At 35.2% G+C, this 24278-nt stretch overlaps 1 protein-coding gene across 3 annotated transcripts; it reads right to left on the bottom strand.

Moving 5' to 3' along the window:
- Positions 1-1576: 1576 nt before the first annotated feature.
- Positions 1577-24275, bottom strand: LOC126832033 (innexin unc-9). 3 transcript variants are annotated; one of them, XM_050562726.1, is made up of 4 exons: positions 24136-24275; positions 5928-6115; positions 5045-5265; positions 1577-4604 (listed from the first exon to the last, which is right to left on the bottom strand). In XM_050562726.1, coding segments are annotated over exons 1-4 (1236 nt in total). In that variant the 5' UTR covers positions 24138-24275; the 3' UTR covers positions 1577-3779. The 3 variants fall into 3 exon arrangements, with proteins under 3 accessions (XP_050418683.1, XP_050418682.1, XP_050418681.1); XM_050562725.2 differs by lacking the exon at positions 24136-24275 and adding an exon at positions 21473-21738; XM_050562724.1 differs by lacking the exon at positions 24136-24275 and having other exon boundaries at positions 5928-6126.
- Positions 24276-24278: the final 3 nt, after the last annotated feature.

Genomic DNA, 24278 nt, shown 5'->3' with positions numbered 1-24278 from the left:
TTACTGCAATAGTACTAGGTTTTCAGCACTGTGGCATGCCAAAATGACCGACGTTACCGGACTGTAACCTACAATAAATTCCGGTTGCCGCGGTGGCTCGGTGAGTATTGTGCTCGCAGCGGCTTACTAACCCTTCTCTGTGAGTTTTCCAATCTGGGCGGAGGATTAGGCAAGGAAAAGCGCCTAGTGTTCGTGTCAATTATAATACCATTCGCAGGACGTTAAAGATTCCCGAACAGATGGATAACGAAATGGGAGGGGGGGGGGGGTCCATCATTGCGCACTACATAGCGTAAGCTCCGTGTTCATTACCCGGTTGCTGATGAAAACTAAGACGTTAAACAAAATTTCATTACATTAGAATGTGATACGTGCAATAAGTCAGGTGATTTTGATGTCGATGACCTCCCAGGGCCCAGAATGACCCTTTTTATCATAGTGATTAGTTTGATGACGATGAAATATATGATAAATTCTGGGGTGTTATATCTGTCTTCAATTTTTATCGATCAATATCCAACTCGTATATTTAATACACTCACTGAGTGTGGGATAATCGGAAGGTTTAAAAGCCAGTGCAAATCAAAGATCATTTGTCAACGATTGATCTTTGGTCTGCGTCGATTTCCAAAGCTGTCCAAGTTACGCAGAGTATCACCGATAAAGATGTTTCATAAATGAGTAGTATTTATAGTATTGAAACCACTTCATTCCCAAACGTTCATCAAAGGGTTATTATAGAGGTTGAGCTTCTCTGCTGGAAACCAACATCCGAGTCGATCTTCATGTCTTCAGGCATATGTGTCGCCAATTAGCTACGGTCATGTCACACATGTTTGGGAATAGTATGTTAGGAATGCACCTGGGTATTAGCCCACATTCCCGTGTGAGAGTTTCACTACTTTTCAACTATGCTATCTCGTAAACTAACGAATGTCCCCACTAGAAATGCGTCTAGCAGTTCGGATGGGACGGAAACCGAGGTCCACCCGTATACTCGTTGTGTCCACCTCAAGATATCCCGTTAGTTTGAGAGAGAGACTAACATATGGTTCAATTTTATTTCAATAATTCACTTGCGCGTAGGTGTCTTTAGCAGTGGGAGGAAACCGGAGGACCCAGAAAAAACCCACGAGGTGGGACAGGCGGCCGAACTCCTTGTCACGTACAACCGGGGAATCGAAACCACATCAGTTGACTCAATGCCAGACTTTTTGATACAGCGCGCACGTGCTAACCATTCGGCCATCAACCCCCCCCCCCCCCCGTTAGTTTGAACAATTATTTCCCTTATAGCTGACTGGATTGTGTTTGGCAGGCTTTATCAGACTGCATGGCTAGTTCGTTATTTCATTCCATAATCTATTGTTCCCTCCCACTTCTATTAAATGGTTAGCATTCTGGAGTTGTTCACCTGGTCACAAATCCAGATTTCTTCAGTTCTTCTTTCTCAACAATACAAGGAAAATGATTTAGCTGTGCGAATTCCCAAATGTGAAGTGATACCAGGCAACCATTCCCTACCCCGTGCAAAACACCCAACAAGACAATGAACTATAAATCATCACCACCAATATATTTTTTAATCATTTATTTATTTATTTGGAAATTATACACTTTAAAAGTAACTAATATATAAACTTTATTGCATCAAAAATATCACTTTACAAAATTTAAACGCGCAGAAAGATAATATATTATGTACAGCACAAGTTTTGTGAGAAAACCTGTATCTTGGAAGACAATGTGACCGTTGTTTAGTAATATTCTATACATATATACTTACAAATTTGTTACTTTTATTCATACAAAATAAAATGTTGAATTTTTTTTCAAAATTCTGCCATTAATATGAATAATATTAAAATCATTAAAAGTGACATGTGGTCAATTCTTAAGCAAAAATAATATAATTCAAGCAAGAGTAATATATCTTATAAAATATAAACGTTCATACATTCACAAAATTTGAGATTAAACTTCTTTTAAAATAAATTTAACGGGAATTTGAATTTTGATTATAAAGAAGGCACTTTTGAAAATGATACATATACAAACTTTGTAAGGCATATCTAAGTATAAGTAATATACATTATTATTAACATAAAATCTGTAACCACTACTGACCGCGATATTTTAATAATATAATCTATCAATCTATCACTATCTTTTACAAGTATATACAAGGACTAAAAGGTTATAATTAGTTTTGTCTTTTTAAAAACAGTTTATTGTACTTTATTATATATTTGATAAATAACTCAACAAACGACAAAATATGGTTTTAGATTAAATCTATAAACTTGTGCCCATGTCGGATGATGGCTTGACCTACCTCTCCCAAATGAATTAAGAGACGTGACCTCTTGGAGAGCTTTGTCTGTGAAATTTTAAAAATGACGATTATTAAGTTACAGCTATACATATACCAACAGTTAAAATGATCTTAACCCTTTAAAACAGGAATGATGGTTTTTATAACGACATAATTTGTCCTCGGTTAAATTATGTTGGTTTTTTTGTTTGTTTTTGCTTGCAGTATATCTAGTTTTTCGATCAAATCAGATTTACATGTAATTAACACACGTCAAATCCACTCACTAGTCGGAACCAATCGGTATTTTCGTTACTCGAGAGATTGCCATCTGGAATTAGACTGATTGGTAGAATGCCATGGAATGTGACAAACATGCATTGTTCTTGATTTGTGATAATTGACTAGTTTTTAAAAAGTTAATTTCACAATGAAAAACCCACTAAAAAGTAGCTAGTAAAAAAAAGTTATACTTTTATTTTGGCTAGAAATGTCAATATTAAATGCTCACGATGAGGTAATATATTATTTCTAATTTTATTAACATGTAGCCATTTAATTTTCACTATGTACTCGCCATCGTTATGTGCATAAAAGATAATTCTATATTACATGCTCAAAAAGGGAAAACCCAGCCAAATTCTAGAAATAAAGTATAAAAATAAATGTCCCTTGTCAAATGTCACACGATCATTTTGATTTTTATTACATAAAAAACAAAGTATATTAAAGGCACTTTCTAAAAAAAATGTATCAAAGGGCTAATTAAAACAAAAGGGAGTTTGTGCGGCAAAATTTGATTTTTTAAGGCACTGTTAACAATATGATAAATTTAATTGGTTCCCTATTTTGGTTTTTACAATTATTAAAATATCTTTGATAAATGCCAATTTCTACATATTGAGTAGAAACAAGGAATGTTTAAATTAAAGATGGGTTTGATTATGTGAAACGAAATGAGCAGAAATAAGAAAGACAATTTTTTGATCGTGTATACTCAGATGATGTCATACTTGACTAAATATGGGTGATGTGTTTTTCGAGATCTGGCTTTTTTCCGGAAAGTAAATTTAAATAGTTTTTGAGATAAGTGTCCGGGGACCCACAATAATATGGGACCTTTTTTGTTTAAAGAGACAGGATATTCCATCTAATAGAAATTGTATTTTGAAAGAGAGAGGCCGTCTCTTCAAACTGAAAAAGCAGATCAAACGAAAAACACACAAACTAAACAATGATCCTCATTCAATATCCGTCAAAGCTACACACAAACATTGACTACATGTACAAACAAAATGGCCGTTAAAAATAGTACATATTTAAGAACGAATCGCGGCCATGTTTTTTTGTTCCACATATTCTCCCTTGAGCGAATTTTTTTATTTTTTCCTAAAAAGTGCAGCAGAATTCATTGTACACCATGTATTTTTTCATTTAAAAGTCATATCTACTCAAAATTGATCATTTAATTATCATTTGCTAGAGCCTCTTTTTCGCTGGGGTAATCATTCGGTTCATATTCGTTGGGTTCCGTTGGTCGTGTTTTCTTTTTATACATATTCCACATATTTTGTACTAAGTCTGTTACAACCAAATCAGTTGAATTTTTAGAAATGACTCGGAGCACAAACACACCATCATCTCTTAAATATTGATCGGCGAATTTAACGCAGGTCTTCTTGTCGGATGCCGTATGTAATTCGTTGTTGATTTTCAAATATTTTTTGATGTAGGCGGCACGATTCCTCTTGAGAACGATTCTGTAAAACCAAGCCAACATGTTGATACAGCTGAGAGTGGCTACGATTACCAACCAGAACCAAATGAAGATGAAGATCTTCTCGTTAAAAAGATTAATGGGCAATACACATTGCACGGTCCAACGTTGGATGTTCTGCAATTGTCGGATGCGGAAGTCGCAGAGTGTGACTCGGGGGAATCTTGGAGACTCTTTCCAGCTTCCTTCGTTGGCTAACATTTCCATGACTTCAAATCCGTATAAACTGTAATCCGAGGCCAGGAAGGCGTTGAGGAGGAAAAATTGGCCGATGACATTCACAACATACAAGACTTTCACGAAAAGGTAGAAGGCAACCAGATAGGTACCAGCACGCTTATTGCAGAAAAAACAACAGATCCTCGCCATCTTTTGTTTAGCCCGTACTATTATGTTATATTTGTATTCTCTGTGAGTTTCCAACCAACGATCTAAATATTTAGATATATGGTCAATGGTGGTCTTACGGTCGTCTGGTGAACCCATTTGTGTTTTCTCTGCCATGTCTACAACCTGAAATAAATCAAATTAAATTATTAGATATTTTCAACCTACTTATATTTTTAATGTCTGTAAGATATCTAAAGAGTACTGAAACATTGTATGAAATAAACTAAGAAATAAATCCATGAAGTTATATTCTTTTTTATTAATGCTATACTTCTACTTATGTAAATCAAAATTGATTATGGGTTTGCTATGTGTAATAATTTATATAAAATTTGAGTCCAAAAGAAAGATAAAGCATTTTGAAGGATGTGATTTTATTACACATAATCCAATCGGTTTTATAAACTTCTTTGAAGGCAAAACAAATGTTAACCAGAACAAAAATAAGATTTTATCAATGACAATACTCGCAATCTTTAAATACAAATCTGGTATTATTTCGGAATAATTGGTGTCTACCAACTGATAAAACTTCTGATCAAAACGAAAACTCTTGAACTTACCTTATCTAAATTAATACCCGATCCGCCATTAAAAACTCTCCACATTATATTGGGGAATTTAAACATGAAAGCTTGGAAGAGAAGAATTAAAGGAACCCATTGGTAATAGGTGATTTCTTCTTGTTCTCTCTTACCATGATCTGTTGGTATTACTTCCTGCATAGGAATATAATACGTGTTTTTAATCCAGCAGTAGGATTTAGCATAATCTACATACGATCCTGAAAAGATACAAAATGTACATGTATAAAAATTGAGAATTCTGAAAGTTTTGAGAAATGCAAAACGCGCCCTTTTCGTCTGGTCAGCTTAGAATTAGTTTATAGCCCCCCCCCCCCTTAACATTTGCTTTTCAGTTGTACACACAGATAAACAGATAAAAAAAAATAAATCATTTGGCGTTCTCTTCTCTTTGGACAAGCCGCTGTCCGGGCAAAATGTCCCCCATAGTACACTGCATAACGTATGTCTGCCTTCATTATCCGGGTTGGTGCAGAACAGTAAGGTGGGGGATGGGTGGGGAAATCGGAAGACCCTGAGAAAACCCACGAGGTCGGACAGGCACCTCTATTCATTGTCACGTATAAGCGAGGTTTTTCTAGAAGTCGTTGAAAATGTTTATGGACTCCTTGACTATTTGACTTAAACCATTACTGCTCAACAAAGAGGGTACTTCATAAATGCGAATTATTTAACGAAACTCCGCCGAAACCAATCACTGACATTGTAGGACTGTGATGTTAAACCATCGGCGATTCACATTCACGCACTTGAAATAATATTTTCAATAAAAGAACGCCAAATATTCGAATTTTTACGAATTTATTTTCTGACAGAGTGATTTCGAAATAATTTTAACTGGATAAAAATATTTGAAACTTACCCGTAAATTCTGCTGGACACCAACAGTGTATGGGGTCGCCCACAAACTGCCCTGTACTGACCACGATGGCGAAAAGAGCGAAGAGGAACACTGTCCATACATGATTTAATCTATCTATCCAATCATCATTACTAGCTCCTTGTAACTTCTTTAAGGACGGGACCCCGCCCAAAATCGACCCTATAGACCTGAAATACATAATTTAAATTATTGTTAAATTTCAACAAAATGGGATAATTGTACAAAATCGAATGGCTGATAATTTTAAAGTTTGGTAAAGATTACCAAGATTAAGTTTGGGATACACTTGCCACGCACAAAGAGGTTACTTTATTTTTTAACCAACTAACTAAATCCATTTCTAAGGTATATTTTATAATATGCCCAGACTAACCCCATTTCTGGGGTTTATTTTATAATGTATCCAAGCTAACCCCAATATCTAGGGTTTATTTTATAATGTATCCAAGTTAGGGTTATTTCTAGGGTTATTTTACAATATGTCTAAACTAAGCCCATTTCTAGTTTTTTTTTTTATAATAAGCCAAACTAACCCTAATTCTAAGGTTGTTTTATAATATGTTTAAACTAACCCCAACTACTAAGATTTACTTTATAATATGTTCAAACTAACCCCAACTACTAAGATTTACTTTATAATCTGGTCAAAATATCCCAACGCTTAAAGTTTGTTTACTTACATACTTTAACCATACTTCTAAAGGTTGTTTCATATTTTGACTAAAATAACCCCCAGGTCATGGATTACCTATTAAATTTTCAAAACATACTTTAAGAGTAAAGCTGTTTAGTTAGGTGCTTTTTTCTATTCTTTATTTTGACTTTCATTTTTTTGGATTGGGACATAATACCACGGGACTAGACCGGAGTGCCGATGTCTGGGAAAACGTGGTGTATGTCCGCCTTTATTAACCCAGCCGTCTTGATTAGCCCAGTCGGAGCAGAAAAGTAGGACGTTAAACCCCATTTCATTTCCTTTATTAGCCCAGTGGGTGCCGACCAGTAGGGCGTTAAACTCCTTTTCATTTCATTTCAGTTATAAATTACTAGCATAACCAACATTTTCACCGTTTATTATTATTGGCAGTATAATTATACACAATTGTGTAGACAACCAATACAGGTTGTAAATTTAAGAGAAATTCTGAAATGTAACTGCGCCAAATACCAATGTGGTGATCCACAAATGAAAATCAGACGTGAAATATATTTTCTACAAGAAAACTGTTATGGAAGCATACAAACAGTAACAAATATACATGTTTAAAATATAAATAAATATAAGTTATGGAAACTTCCTACACAGAGAAGTGATATTAGATGTTCTAGAAAGATGGTGCATTGCATCTGCCACTACTTATTGCATGGTAAACTATAACGCATTAAACATAACTGAAATGAAATGGGGGGGGGGAGGGGACTAACACGCGATACGTTTAAATTTTAAACAAATCGCAGTGGGACGAAACCGGAGAAAACCTACAAAGTAAAGCAGACGACCCAACTTGAAATCACCTGATTAAAATCACACTTGACTCAATGACAGGCCTAACGATATAAAGAACACTAGCCCTCCTCCATCACGCCTTACTGAAACAATATCTGCATACTTATTTTATTTGCCCTTATGTCTCTTTAACGACAATACGTGTACATGTACAATACAATAATGATTCTATACTGCAATTATTTATAATATCTTGTCATTGTTGACATATATACATGCACTCTATCCTTCCCAATTTACGTAACTCGGTAAATAATAAGTAGCTATGGCTTGACAAGAGTTATTGTTGGGATCGGAAACTTATGACGTTCATGACCACTAAATGAACTCGGATATCCAAATGGTTGAATACTAAGTATATTGTATATTGTTCATGGGTGTACAGACGTAGTAATTAGTCAAAGATAATAACATATTTGGTAAAATGACTCAATGTCCAACAAAATAGACCCATGCGAATACACCAAAGCAATTAATGAGACATTTTGTTAACTATAACTTCATTTAGCTATAAGTAGCAACGAGTGTTGTGTACGAGGCAGGATATGTTTACTCTACAAATAATATCATATACCACTTCTTTTTAGGAGGTGAATACACGTTTTATAAACCAAATATTTGTGATATATATACACGTATTTAAGTAATGATTCGAAATATTGCTCATCAAACTATCCTTTCATTGTGCCACACTACATCCTGCTGATGGCGACCGTTCATCTTGTTGAGCATGCTATTGCTTAGCCTACGCTTTCTTTCTAAAATACCTCTTACAACTACCCCTTTGGAAAGTTTTCCTTTGTTTTGTACTAATGTAAATAAAGGAAAGAAGGGGTATTGTGTTTATCTCTTAGTTTTGAAACCAACATATGATTATTATATACTATGGCCATGTCAACGTGTACACTGCTAAAGGGAGAAGCGTTTTCACCTAGTCAAATGTCAGTGGTTCTTTTACGAACGCACCTTGAGGCCAATGAGTGTACATTGTTTTTCTTACCATAAGACAAACTAGATAACATTTAACTTGTCGATATCGACGGATAATACACCTGGGTTAACAAAATCTCCAAGATCTTTTCACACCCGCCAGGATTCGACGCCGGAAGAACGCCGTTATTTAAATAGTGATATAAATATAATACATCTCCTAAGTATATTTATTAAAAGATTTATTAATGAAAATATATGTTAATATTGTGTTTATTGTTTATATTTCCTCTTATGTATGTTAATATTGTTTACATTTCCTTTGGTTGCTATAAACAAAACATTGTACTAAATTTAAAGCGCCCACCCCAATTAGGGTATATTAGCTAAACATGACATGTAAATGGTTCAGTTTGGCTGGTAATGGTTTTGAATGTCATGCTATAAATTACCAAGTTATTTGACATATACACTTAAGTTATTCAGACCTTTGTGATAAAAATCCCTAATTACATGAACGATGTTCCGCATCATGGGTTTTATGCAATAGACCCTTATTACTGTTAACAATTAACAATGGGCTCGTATCAATATGGTTCAATGCATTTTAATACGAAAAATCGGAGCAAATTCTTGTATATGGCTTACGTCTGAGTGGGAGTTGTGAATACATATGTGTGTCGTTATATCAGATAATTGGACATATTCTGGGTGTTTTCTGAATGTTTATATAGTCTTTGTTTAAAGAGACTTGCAAGAAAAGAAATGGTGTTTAAAGGGACAATAACACTCTTGCTGGCTTGACAGCTCCAGAAAAAAAAATAGCCTTATTCTAAAGACTAGATGTGTTAGTGTCCTACCTGCTGTGTAAATTATCCATTAAATCCTATTTCACTTGTCCAGGGGGTTCAAAAATATTTTTAAATCAAAGTCACATTTGAAAAGCTTTACGTCAGGCTTTTCAAATCATTTAGTTGAATTTTTCCACTTTTTTAAATTAGGTGTGTTAAGATGAAATTTGTATCATCAATTAATTGGAATATTGTAAAATAGTACAATTTGTTGACCAGAATAAAGATTGGGACATATTATTCAGTTACAACAAGAGTGGTATTGAGCCTTTAACGTCTTACTTTCCTACACCCACCAGACTAACGAAGAGTAGATTTTACAAGAAACCTAACACTCCAATCTGTAGATATTTATTTCCCCTAAATGTGGTTACACAAATCGTGGTTAATGGCGGTTGTCGATGTAGTTTGCGAACAGCATTCTCTGCAAGGGCAACAATGTTGTGGAAATAAATGTAGCTGGCCGAAAGGATTACTATTCGAATGGCGCATTTTGCACAGATTAATGGCACCCGGGTTGCTTTGGAAAAGTGGCTATATTTCCACATTTTCAGAGAGAGAGCGAGAGAGAGAGAGAGAGAGAAAGAGAGATTTACAAGGAATTATTTTTCACGAGTAAAAGTATTATCCATACATCTAGACAGTTACCTAATAGTTGTGTTCAAGATAGATCTTATCAAACATTGAGATAAGGGGTGGTGACCTAGTGCCGATTATATACGAATAACAAGATCATTAATGAATGCATCTTACGCCATTTCTATGTAGAAAATTATCCCCAAAATACAAACAATGTCGCGATATATATTAAAACATACATTATGCAAGCATCTGCCTATTGCAGGCCTGAAATGTTAACTAAATTATAATCGAGACTATGTTTTTATCGTACCGACTTTAGTAATGATGGTCGAGGCTAGGCCGAAAATTCAATTGCTAAAATCACGGTTCAGGGTGGATCAATTTGACTGAAATTTTCAGCAAATTCCCTTTACATTATGTAGTTTTTAACTATTATAGTGAGAACAACCAGCTCTTTATCTAATCTCCCATGATGTATCTTTAATACAAATTCCACATGGGATATAGCACAGATACTCGGGATAGATCATGAATTGATCTTACAAAAAGTTAACGCGAACGGGTGTGGCGTTTGTTGGATGATTAGTTTGTTCAGCTGATATCTTTTCGAGTGCCGTCCACTTGCTACTAGTTTGCACGGACCTTTTACAGGACTTTCAATGCTATGTCTACAAATGATTTTTGGTTTAAATAAATTCGCTGTAAGTTTATCAAATGGTGACCAATGGCCGATCTGAATATTGCCATGACCTACTCATAAAACGTTTAATACCTATAAATTTTATGGCCCAATTGATGAGATAAGAGAAGGTAGGTATTGAACTTATCTAGGTTATAAAACAACAAGTAGAGGAATCCATATCCTCTGAGATTGATTTATGGTCGAGACAAACGCCACGCCCGACGTCTACTACAAACAAGAATGTCTTGTAAATACAACACTTCAGTATTTTGAGACAAACATGATAGTTTATATCACTATGTTGACATGGGGGGAATTTTGTCCGGGTAGCAGCGTTCCGATCTAGTCTTCTTCGAACTCCGACATCAGGGGATCTTTTGCGTGCACGCCAATGTGTATACCAATGGATTGCAGTTGGCACAGGGATGTAGAGCGTTATGTTACTACTTTATTACGGGTGTTGAAAAGTAACGCCAAATTATATATAAAAGATAGCCACACAAAAGGTTTGTCTCGAAAACAAGATAACCACAAACAGCATCCAAGCTTATCCGAAAGAAAACGTTGTGGCCTCTAGAGAGGGGATAAGCTATAACTATCAGCTATGAAGGGCCATAACTCTGGAACAAAAATAATGATTGCAAAACCTGTCTACTCATAAGAATCCATCTTCTAAGGTTTGAAAAAGATTCGCCAAAATAGAGGGCGAACAAGCAAAATTACGGTAATTAAAGGGCCATAACTCCAAATGTCTACTCATAAGAATCAATATCCTAAATCTGCAATAGACCTTAATTTGAGGCCAAACAATCTAGAGGGCGGATAAGCAATATTACGGAGAGCCACGGTGGCTAAGTGGGTAAGACACTGGCTCGCTAGCTTGCAGGTCGGGTGTTTGATCCCGGATTTTCCGACGTGGTGTCAGACAGCTGTCTAGTCGTTCGGATGGGACAGAAAACCGAGGTCTCATTATACATTGGCATGCACGTAAAAGATCCCTCGGCAGTTGGAATTCGATACAAGAGTAGGCCACAGTGGCAGGGCAAAATGTTCCTATGGCACACTGTATGGCGTATGCCCGTCTTCATTATCTAAATCGGGGCAGAACAGTAGGACACAGGCCCGTAGCCAGAGGGGGGCAAGGCCCCCCCGAAAAAATGTTTTGCCCCCCCCCCCGAAAAAAAATTTGGCGACCATAGCTCTAAAATACCTACTGTAGACTGTGCCGGGTGTGCCCCCCCCCCCCTAAAAAAAAAACCTCACTGCCCCTCCGAAGCTAGCAAGCTGGCTACGGGCCCGCTAGGACGTTAAATCCCATTTCATTTCATTTCAACAAAATCACGCCAATTAAAGGGCCGTAACTCCGTAACAACAAAAGTCGATTGTTCTCAAATTCAATCCAATCGTCGAATATCCACAAGAATAATTATCCGAAAGTTTGAAAATTGGTCAAAAATTATGGCCTCTAGAGAGCGCACAAGGAATTATGGACAGGGTAACAATATTATACGCCCATTCTTTGTGTGGACGTACAAAGAGGTGTGTTCTTCAAAAAGCGTGGTCCTTAAAAGAGATAACGGGTACTTTGTATATACTTTAACCATCTGACCATGAAAAGAAACTTTAGCTCATAAATTATGTTGTATTTGTTATGACACATAGTTATAGCGGTATATTACTCATCTGTGTAAAATGGCGATGACCTTAACGGTACTATTTTTATATGTGTCAAATAGCGATGAATTTAACGGTATATTATTTATCTATGTGTAATTGGCGATGACTTTAACGGTATACTATTTATCCTGTATTTCTCACTTGTCGATGACTTGGATGTTAATAATTGTCACCATTAACATATCTTTAAGATGGATGACTACAATAAGGGAAGTGGACGTTAAATATGTAAATCATAAACATATATCATCCTCACATATTCAGTGTGTGTTCAGTTCAATTTATACCCTGAGGGCAACAGCTACATGGCTGACATATCGCGTACCTTGGTATTCGAAAATTTTAAGACTCGTAATTTATTAAATATATCTTTGCAAATTAAAAACGATGACTTCATAAAATCTATACAATGTGCTATTTAATTAGAATTGCTTTTGGTTATCATTTCTAGAACACTTGACACCATTTCGCGTTAGAAGAATACATCTTGTAAACACTGTTTGTGGTACGTTTATATGCGCATAGTAAGCAATGGTTCTACTTGAAATAGTGCTCTGCAACCTTATTCTGATTTTAGATCCAGAAAGCTAACTATCTGTGCATTTCTTACGTTCATTAGCTAATTATCTGTGTATTTCTTACGTTCATTAGCTTATTATCTGTGTATTTCTTACGTTCATTAGCACATTATCTGTGTATTTCTCACTTTCATTAGCACACTATCTGTGTATTACTCACTTTCATTAGCACATTATCTGTGTATTTCTTACGTTCATTAGCTTCTTATCTGTTTATTTCTTACGTTCATTTAGCTCATTATCTGTGTATTTCGTACGTTCATTAACTAACTATTTGTGTATTTCTTGAATTAATTTGGATTATTTTACATTGTCTGAACATAAACTAACAGGTTATTCTTACAAAGTTGGGTTATGATATTACCAGGGAAGAATACTGGACACAGATTGTGTCTTTGATGATTTGTCAGGTACAGATAGAGACAAAGTAGTGGTGCAGGAGTTTTCTTCTAAGAAATGACACGGGTGTAACCTTCCTACTTCTGCTCTATCCGGGCTGACGGGCATATGGGGAAATTTTGCCCGGACAGCGAAATCAACACTTATTCCGATTTCCAACAGTCATGGGTTGTTTAACGTGCATACCAACATTTAAATGTGACCTCGGTTTTTTGTCCAAGAAAAACGACTAGATGCTGTTCCTTGCCAGGTCCCGGTCCTGCACCAATGACATGGAGAAAGCACGCTGGAAATTCCCGAAAAAACGGTCAATACCAGGATCGAACTTGGGACGTCCAAGTTAACGCCTTACTGATTGAGCCACACTAGGAACACAAGTATACCTATGTAGATATATACTCAGGTCACCTGTATATATAGGTAAACTGTTAAAGTAAATAAGGTGACAGTCTGACCCCAATTTTCAGCGTCACTCGATTACCTTTACATCAGCTACCACAGGTCATGTAGCACACGAGATAAACTGATGTAATAAAGTACATTTTGCGTTTCCGTCATTTTTTTTCTCTCGATAAAATGACTATTTTCCACATGCTATAAAAATCTTCTTACGGTTCACTAGAAACATATTGATGACAACTCCAACAGCAACCCTTTATACACACAGGATCGCTTAAGCCTAGCTCCCAACACACCGTACGTGCTACTAAGGCCAGTCTACGGGTGTGTGTGTAGGGGGTGGGGGGTGGGGGTAGTAAAATCGAAGGATTCTGAATCCCTTACCATCTGCAATATTGTGACAGTTGAATCTCTAAAAGGAATATCCGTTACAAATGATTCAATTCCGTTTAATATTGACCAGGATATGATGAGCTGAACATTCCACAACATTCGCCATTGATATTGTTCTTAATCTAATGTCAAGTGATCAATTTGAGCACATTTAGCAAGGACTAAGCCGTAAAACATTTACATACAGTCCAACAAATACACGATCACGATCCGCGACTTTAAAGATCGAGTTAAGGTAGAATTAAGTAAAACCTGAGATAAAATGATCTTATAAAATTACATGATGTCCAAAAACAACTACAAAACATTTGGATGTTGAGATAGTAAATCACTCTTATTGTACTTGAACCATCTGACCATGAAAGGAAACTTTAGCTCATAAATGATGTTGTACTGTTATATTTGTTATGATATTTTAGTAAAACGTGTGTACTCTATAGAATATTAAAACAGTATACATTTATACGTTATAATAAATTACACAACTAAATGTGTCACACCCGGCCTATAAAAGACAAGTTGTTCTCCAGATAAGTTTGGGTAAAACGTGTATTCTGAATAGACTATATAAACGGATATATTTGTACGAGTAAAATTTATGTGAAAGATATCAAAGAAAAATAGATCAGGAAATTTATTTATGTGAAAGATATCAAAGAAATGTATCAGGAAATACAAGTTTATATGAATAAATGACTTTGACAGTAGGTTGAGGATAATAGATGATATTTGTTATATAAGGGAACAATAACCTGTAGAAGCTCACGAATAGTTGAAATACAAAGAATTATACTTGTTCATTGCACTACAATATACTATACAATAAAAAGTGTCCATTTTACAGAATAGCGAATTAAAAATTCACATTATTATCGGGAAATCATTTGTCTTCAAACCCAATTTGCAATTTAATCGGAGAAGGAGATTTCACATAAGACTACTATGCGAATGTAAACCCGAAATGTGCCACAGAAATGATTTAAAATATATTTATTTTTTTGTTTACGTTTTGAACAAACGTCAGAATGTGTAGTGATATAGCTCATGCGTGGCTATCCTTAATATTTGTTTATTAACTAGTGATGCGGTCCACAGATTTCTAAGATCAAAAGAAAAAAAATATCCTGATAACTGATGAAATATATATAGGGATAGGCAGAAAGTCCAAATGTCAGTTTTTTAAGAAAATAGGACGAAGATTTTGCACCATTTTGTCAAGCTGTTTAGGCAGTTTGCGTCCGTGATTATTGCCCACGCGGTACACCCACTTACGGCTATACATAGTTTTTGTTACGAGGATATATCGCCTTGAGAAATCAAGACCAACGATAACATATGTTTTTATTCGAGCTTTCCTAAATCTTTTCTTTGGTCTACATAAAATTTAGTTTTAAGGAAAACATCAAACAGAACATAAATAATGCTGGAGAATGAACCATTTTGTGACACAAGTTGTCGAGAAATGTCAACAAAAAAACAAATACCTTTGTCATACGTCAGTTTTAGTTTAGTATTATCGCATTAAACTTTTCCAAATTCCCTGACTTACGTATATCATAGTGAACCTAATGTAGGCCCACTCAAGTTTAGGACTTCACACTTCAGATTCTATCCCTGTTTGCCAGATATATCTGACGGCCCCTTATGTAAACAGTTCCTATTATCCCGTTTCATGTATCCTATTAGGGGTGTATTATTCGGGTAAAATGAGAAGGAATGTGCCCATATATCTTTAACGTCCGAAACCGAAACTGTGGATGTTCCTAGAAGTATTCAAGAATATTTGACACACTTTGAAAAATGGTCAGACGGCGACGGGAATGTTGTCAGAATATTGTTTTATTTATTCCCAAGCTGAGAAGCAACGTGCCTTTCTCTTGTAAACTGCTAATCTTTATTCATTTCAACCCGAAATATATAACGATCACGCTACATGGGGTCACGCCAAGAATCTCGTTCAATAGACATTTACGGTTGACCTAATAGTTGTATTGACCTTTATCAAACAATTGAAGAGTGGTGATACAGTGACAGTTATGCTTCGCGTCACTCTCATGCATAACAATGGAGGAACCCATCAAAGAACGCTTATAGCTCGCCTATGTCCTTACGTGTCATTTTTAGGATCTTAAAAAATATTTTAATGCACAACAATTTTATATTTAGTTTACGACATCAAAGTGAGGATTGTAATATTATGCAAAGAGGAATATCTTATTCAGGTGCACGATCTACTTCAGATTTTATTTTAAAAATCTTTTACATGAGCTTAAGAGCAACCTAGTCAAAATAAAGGCTGTCAAGGTGAATTTGACGTTCAATAAATTATTGTCAGCTACAGTTAGCAACGTGCTCGTCTCTATTTTTTAAAAAAGATCGGTCGCCCTTCGACCTTTTGTTTTGCAAAAGTTTGCATCGATGCTCAAGCGTAAATGTTTCGATCATGTATTTAATATATCGCTTCGGCTTCTACAACCAAGCCCTATTAGATCTTTCTATACCATCTGATACCACTTCTCGTCAATTTGGGAAGATCACATAGTTAATAATACCTATTGTGCTTTTCTATTTTGCTTTTAAAAAATGGACGGGATATCATTGTTGGCTAGTAATTCGGTGGTCATCGGTCAAATCGCCACGAACATCAAATATAATCGAGACGCCCTAGGGATTCGTCCATTAACATATCTGTCATGGTTGACACGTTTTACTTAGCCGCAAAGCCATTATTATCTTATCATTAAACACAGTTAGTTTAACAATAGCTTTATAAAACTGAACCCGTGAGGGCTTATACCGCGTAACAAATCCACTGCGTCTAAATCAAACCGCAGAACCAGGGGGCAATTTTGAAGAAACCAAGACACCCCAGGCCACCGAATACAAAACACTCCCGAAAAGACTAGAGATTTAAAACCCAACGACTAAATCCAGCTGTTATAATCCTATACAAAACTGCTGAGATTATCTGGTAAATCGTGAAAATCTTTTATTGATGTGCATTAATGACACATACAAGCTTTGTTGTATCTAGGCGTCTTATTGAAAGTACCATGGTGTGTTTAGTGAATATAAAGTAGGACTTATATAAGAAAATTGTGTTTTTATCATTCAAAAATTTGAATCTGTGATATTTACCAAATTAACTATCATAAGGACTTTCGGGGGAAATCACGCTGAACTAGACTGGTTGATGCAGAAAAGTAGGACGTTAAACCCTCTTTTATGTAGGTGGCAACAATTGATGCAAAGTGACAAAAGTCTGATCCCCTAATTGATAAGCATTCTTTGTGGCTAATACAAATGATTTCCAAATTTGCACCCCATGCCACTAAAATAATTGATTTGTTAAAATGTATTTCTTTTGAACTTCGTGATAAATACTTTATTCAATGAACATCCAATGTAATGATCTAACCAATACTGTTTGAAGCCCATAATGAACCGCTGGTTTGGGATGTCGTGCCGTTCTTGAATCATGACAAATTTCAATTAGTAATTTTTACCAAAAAGAGTCAATAATGTTCATGTCGATTTGTAAATATAAACAAGTAGGCTTATTGATCAATCGATATTCCCAGGCGTGACATTTGAAAAGCCAACTCGTGTTCATTTTCAAAACTGTCAAAGAATATTTCAGAAAGTGACATGGATTATCAATTCAATTATTTATCATATTAATCTTGAGTAGATAAAGCTTGACCTTTGTGCAAAATTCCCAAATAGTGACGCTTTTCAAGCAGTGACTTGCATGAAACATTTTCCTCGAATTTCGCAATGTTTGCTTGTTCCTCGTTTATCAATTTCAAATCTTAAAGTGTGTTTTAAAACCAATAAATTGATTTAATCCGTGGATAAAATTTAGAAATCCTGACGAGAATATTAGATATTAGACATGGGATATTGTACAGGGTGTCGTTATTAAACCAACCTTGTTCTACTGTTAGATTAATGAACTAATATATTTCAGAACGCCAAACATGTGTACTTTCCGAGTGTCTCCATGACAGCGCGAATCAAACAGGGAATTGAGCATTTACTTAGCAAAGAACGAAGCAAACGATTTATTATTTACAAAAGACAATTTACATGGGCGATCGAAAAGTTAGGAATTCAGTAGGCGTTTTGCCACGCCAAGGTTTGTAAATACGTTGAAATCGCTCACAGGTATTAGCCTTATCTCTGTTACGACACACAGTTAGAAATGAAATTTTCTTACAAATTCAGATATGCAAATTGATAGTCAGTTATGCAAATTAATATTCTGACTTCGACAACTAACATATGAAAATATTATTTTAACCATAACGGTTTCTTTGCTGAACAAACTTCAAAGTTGCACCTTATACGACTAAGTCTCCAATTTACATTTCCATTTTTTTTTTACAGTCAACAATGATAAACAGCGCTATTTCCTATCCATTGATGTGTGGACGGCTTAGTTGTTTATGCTTGATACAAACAGGCCGTTTAAGTAAAGTCTCTTACATCAAAGATGAAAGAAAGACGGTTTAGTAACTTACACCCCAGACAATCTACAATCAATTTCCAGTCTGACTAGCGCGTTATTTAACTGGGTATTTCGTGTTAGGGACGATGTGTCCCTATAGTATTTTGAACGTCGACGTCACGTTTCGATATTTTGGAGATCGAGAAAACGATGATTTCTAAAGGGGTTGACACAACTAACAATATTTCTTATATGCGTTGCTTTATAATGTGTGAATATTGAATGAATGACGTTAAAAATCTTCTTCATGTTGTGATAAACCAATGTGGTTCATGAAAACGATTTGATACTGCTTATATTTTTATTTTCATCTTTAGGAAAATGGGTGAAAATTAGAACAGCAATGCTCTACAATATTAACAAGTTTCTGAGATAAGCAAAACAAAATACCTGTAGGATGTACTCTATTTTTTGTCGATAAAATTCAGTTAGGTATATCAGTTACAATGCAAATTTAGAAGAAAGGTTACACATCTAAATCCGATAAAACAATATCATGTTGCAATGTTTGAGGTTGCTTCTGTTTGTGTTAAAGAAAGGCTATCAGTTGCATTACCCAAAAATCTTATGGCGAATGCCGGACAATTAAAATATCAGCAAATGTACATTATGTGTATCTGTTTTTATGTAAATAAATGTCTGCCCCCCCCCCCCCGACACACACACGGGGCAACGCTTACTTCTTTTTAATGTTATATAAGACATCCCAAGATTTGGGTCAAAGTTCCAACATCAAATGGATTAAAAGAGACGTCACTGTAACCTGAGTAGGGCGTTGAAACTATTTTATTTAATTTAATTTCACTGAAATATGTATGTAGGTTGTTTTATTACATAAATAATCATATATCTATTTGTTAAGGGGATTATGCCATAAGTAGTATTTACATTTAAAGCTGGTGATCTCTCTATTTCCTGGATATTACCCTTATTTATTAATTTGATGTATCAGTTATCAAAAAAATCATTACAAAGTGTTAATTTAGAGGGGTTTTGTTGGCCATGTTTTTTTTCGATTTCTTTGACCCCAGCTTCAAAAAATATTATTCAGCGACATCACTCCACCAAAATCTGATGCATCATGAGGAGAGTGTATCAGAATACAGCGGGGAAGTTCAGCTGACAGTCCATATGACTTTTTAGACATGTTTTGTCCTTTCCAGGCCCTCGGTCCCACAACACAGGCAGTGGTAAACCAGGTTGGAAAATCGTGAGTGACGTTCTCGGTCCGAAGCGGATCGAACCCTGCACTCCCATTGTTACTGGGTCAGTGTCTTATTAATTGAACCGCCGTGGTTTCTTTAAAACGGGGCAGGTGGGGGATTTGAAGCATTATTATACTTTTTCAACGGCTAATGAAGCTACAATAGTTGCAGCTATTTCTGTAAAATGTGAAAGAAGGAAAACTAAATAAACTATTCCTCGACATTACCTTTAAAAGTCAAATTAGCACGTGCAGTTTGTCCTAGTAAGTTCCGTTATGCATTATTTATTATCTCTTTCATCGCTATTATATATAAACAGGTCATATATACATGTCTCTATCTACATCGTATGTATATATGACAAAATGACGAGTTTAATTTGTCATAAACCGTCTTAATAATAAATGTCAAACTAATTCTAACGGTTTCAAATTGTTTTCAATACTAATGACTTAGACTAGATTTGAACGTCGGTGTGTAACGTGCTTGAGATAGAAAACTGTCGACTTCATCAAATCATGTCGATTACATTAACTATTATAATAAAAATATTATTAAAATGAGATAACTTATTGGTTTTCCCGAAAAAAACATATGTATATGTACGTATTCATTTCCTTGAGTATGCAAGGAACTGAAACGAAATGGATTTAACTTCTTACTTTTCTGCACCGACTGGGCTAATAAAGAATGGCATACAGTGTCCTGAGAGTGAAATATTGCCCGGAAGGCAGCACTGCCGTCTACTCTTATTTCGAATTCCAACTGTCAAGGGTTCTTTTACGTTGTTCCGTGTAAGGCCTTCCGTACTGCATCACCGACAAGGGGACATGAACAGCCTGATATCGAGACATGGAAAAGATTACTATAGACACAGTGTTCTTAGTCAGAAAAGAAATATGACAATAATGGTGACTTTTATATTTAGTCAATTACCATTAATATGTGATAAAAATCATGTCACTGTCAACTTCCATTGGTTGTCTCGTCTGTCTAATATCAAGAAATATAGAGGCGAGGATACAGCCCACTCCACTGACAAATTACCAACCAACTTTTTGCTTTAGTTTCAAATTAAGTTTATATTTTGCTGCTCTTGTTGTATATTATGTTCTGTAAGGACGTAAATTAAATTTATTTCTGTAAAGAATAGAGAGGGGTCAACATAGGCCCAGCTTGTTCCCCATCCAAATTTCAGATGAAACTGACTCATTTTCACTAACACGAAAATGAAACATGGGAACTTTGTGATGACTCTTATTGACCATCATGCTAATAATTTCAGACTTTTCCAGTCTACCGTACAATTTTTGCGTATTTCCCGGGAATTAACTCGAGGATATTGAAATAATTGAAATATTCTGTCATTTGTTTTATGGTAATGAGGTGGTACATTTATTCGGTAAATCGTATAGCCCTTAAAATAATGGGAAATAAAAAGTGTTGTTTAGTAGTAAAACAAGGCTTCAGCGATAGAATAGGCCTGTAAATAAATAATAATTATAGGGCGTTGCTACCAATTTATTTTTTGGGAAAATATAAAGGTCTTCCATTTTTGTATGCTTTTTCATAAATTGAAAGTTTTTAATACACTTTTATCGCAAAGCTACTGATTACATGTCAGATTTCTCGAGCAAGCCGCTGTAGGTTCAGTATTCGACTGTACAGCGACCGCTATCAACACAGTCCAAATACACCATTACGAATAGAAAATGTCAACAGTCTGTCACACAACGATGTACCTGTCCAAAATATACATCTTTATGTCGAAATAAATCAAGTGTTAGTAAGATAAAGGATTAGGAACTTACATTTTTAGTTCTCCCTCTCTCTTTCTGGTATTCTTAGAGTTCTATTTATAACTTCGAAAGGGTAATTTAGTCAGCGAAATATCCCAAGTTTTGTTTCCTACGTATCGGCCTCCATTGTAACAAGGGGTGCAGAAAAACTTCCCAACAGGTATAACTCAGCCTCGCTTTCAAGTAACAGCGACAATCGTCACGACCTGCTCCAGTGGGTTACGAAGTGAATTTATGTCTTATCACTGAAAAGTCATACTCCTGTTTGTATACAAATGTACTTAATTGTTAATGAAACCATAAGATTTGTTGTTTTCTTTTATAATCGATGTACAATAATGTACTATCTTTATTTTCTGGCCTTTGCTATTGGTGTGATAAAAGTCTCCAAATTGCTGAAAAAGCATTCAGCGTTGACAAAACAACAACTATGGAGATTTTCTTCGTGTAAAACTGGGCGTGGTCTCCGTTTATTGGGAAATCACCAACACGTTATGTAACCCACACTAATTTGTCGCTGGATGATAGATCTTACTTAAAATTGAGATTGGTTGAAAAACAATACTCCTATGTTAAAAGCTTTTTATAATTCTTGAACAAACTGTGGGCATAAACAAATAACTGATGCAGGGCCGGATTTAGACCAACAGAGGCCCTAAGGATGATCCCAATAGGCCTATATGTAATTTCCAATATAAACAATAATATACCATAAAATAAATTTGTATTTTTCAAAATGAGGTTTTATACACGTCATAATTAATTATGAGAAAGTAGACAACAGTAAGGAAGGAGAAAAACAACGAAAAGCTCATTAAATTACATATTTTAACTTTGTCACCTAACAAAGCTAGTTGGTTTCTGCTTCTAATGACAACTGGCATATTTCTTTACTCAAACTTTGGGGTTTCCTTTTAAAATGAAGGTTATTTTAATGATTGAACATTTGGCAACATTCACTAAATAGACATTAGAGTATTTTTGACTGAACTGAATCGTTTTGAAATTAGATTCTGTATATTGTATTTCTACTAACAATCCGTATCCCCGTCCCACATTTTTTCACTATACGAGTATGAAGTACAAGTTTGGGAAAAGAAAATCCAATAATCCTGGACCTATAGAGATTGAATATAAACTAATTCACGTTCGGATACTGGGCAATCAAACACGGTCACAGAGGCACACCTATGTCATTTAGCGAGTCATCATTTTAAAACTTCTCTGAATATTATAACGATTGCGCAAATCAGTTTAATACAATTAGATTACGTAAAAGTTTAAAGTATTTTCATACATTTTTCATGTATATTTTAAGGGTTTGTTTATTAATAAATCTTGCATCAATTTAGTTTCTTTTAGAACAAAAACTAATTTGACCCGTCTATGATAATATAGCATCATCTGAATATATAATTGTCCGTTTTGAGGCCATCTGCTCCTATGACATTTTCTCAGTACTTTATGGTTCCTTCAAACTGTCATAATTAAACTATATTATACCACACCCCATAATAACTATTCTGCTTAAGAGAACTTTAAACGTAAGTTTAAAGCCTATCCTAATCGGTTTTTAAAAAAATGTTTTTGACAATAGAAAGTAAACAGTCATTATTGATATGCACTGACCGTTCTAGTGACGATATGACACATTATGCAATACCACACTTCATGTGGATTTGATTGGACTGTCCGTATCTATCTACCGCCTTTCATTTAAAATTCTGTGCGGATCTCGGTTGAATTTCATCACGTAGCTTATACAATAAACCATTAATTTGTTGTATTAGACGGAAAGGGGGTGTCGTATACTACAATACGTTTAATACATCATTTATATCGCCCAGAAGACCCGGATCACATTGATGGCGTTTTAAAAGCCTGTAGTTAGCACAACGAACAAAACAAAATTAAATCTCACATTTCACATAAATTAACGGAACTCCTCTTGACATGCCATTTTATCCAACATGTGGTATATATCAGAAACTAGCGCCTTTGTTTTTCAAGGAATCCATTCATATATTCTATTTCTGGACTTATAAATTCTGGGGACAACAACTTGATTTTCTTCAAAAAAACAATTAATCTCACCCAGCATCGTGATTTTAAGAACTCTAAATTACTATTTAGCGACAACTAATTGTAACCAAATACTTCTCTTAGATAGTCACTGTTTTATTTGAGAGTGTTAATAAGGTTTCAAGAGAGAGGCAGACAAAGCGAGGTCAAACGTCATAGTGCCATCACATGTAGTATGTAAAATTATAGCCTAAAACACAGATAGCCCAAGTAAAATTCATGTCAAATGCTATTATTCTAGTAAAATCTGTTATAGTAGATATTCCACGTAACGTAGAAATATTCAGTAAAACCATTTTGATAATCCGAGATTTTCCAGTTGAACGAGTCGAAGATGTGGCCACATACGTACATACATGTACATACATATAAGTATTTATCTATTTATAACCTATATATGGAATACGCTAGTATGGCGTATGTATAATATATCACAACTTTAGACTTAGAGTGGGTAGCAGTGACGATTCTTACAAATAAGTTTACTCAATATGGCCCTCATTGTTAAGTTGACGGATAAACCATCACAATGGCCACTCTTATCAAATAAAATGATATATTTACTATTTACACAGTAATATTTCGATACTTACATTCAGTTGAGTTAGTGTCTTCAAACTTAATATAAAGTTTTAGAATTTGTCGTCGATTAAAAATGTGTCAGCGACACCGAGCTACTTTTAGATGTGACGTCTGGGTGCGTCGACCAATGAAATACTGTGTGACCTTCAAGGAT

The sequence above is a fragment of the Patella vulgata genome, chromosome 9, assembly GCF_932274485.2.
Source record: "Patella vulgata chromosome 9, xgPatVulg1.2, whole genome shotgun sequence".
NCBI classification, from domain to species: domain Eukaryota; kingdom Metazoa; phylum Mollusca; class Gastropoda; family Patellidae; genus Patella; species Patella vulgata.
The sequence above is the reverse complement of the archived record's forward strand: the minus strand, read 5'-3'. Positions and strand labels throughout refer to the sequence as shown.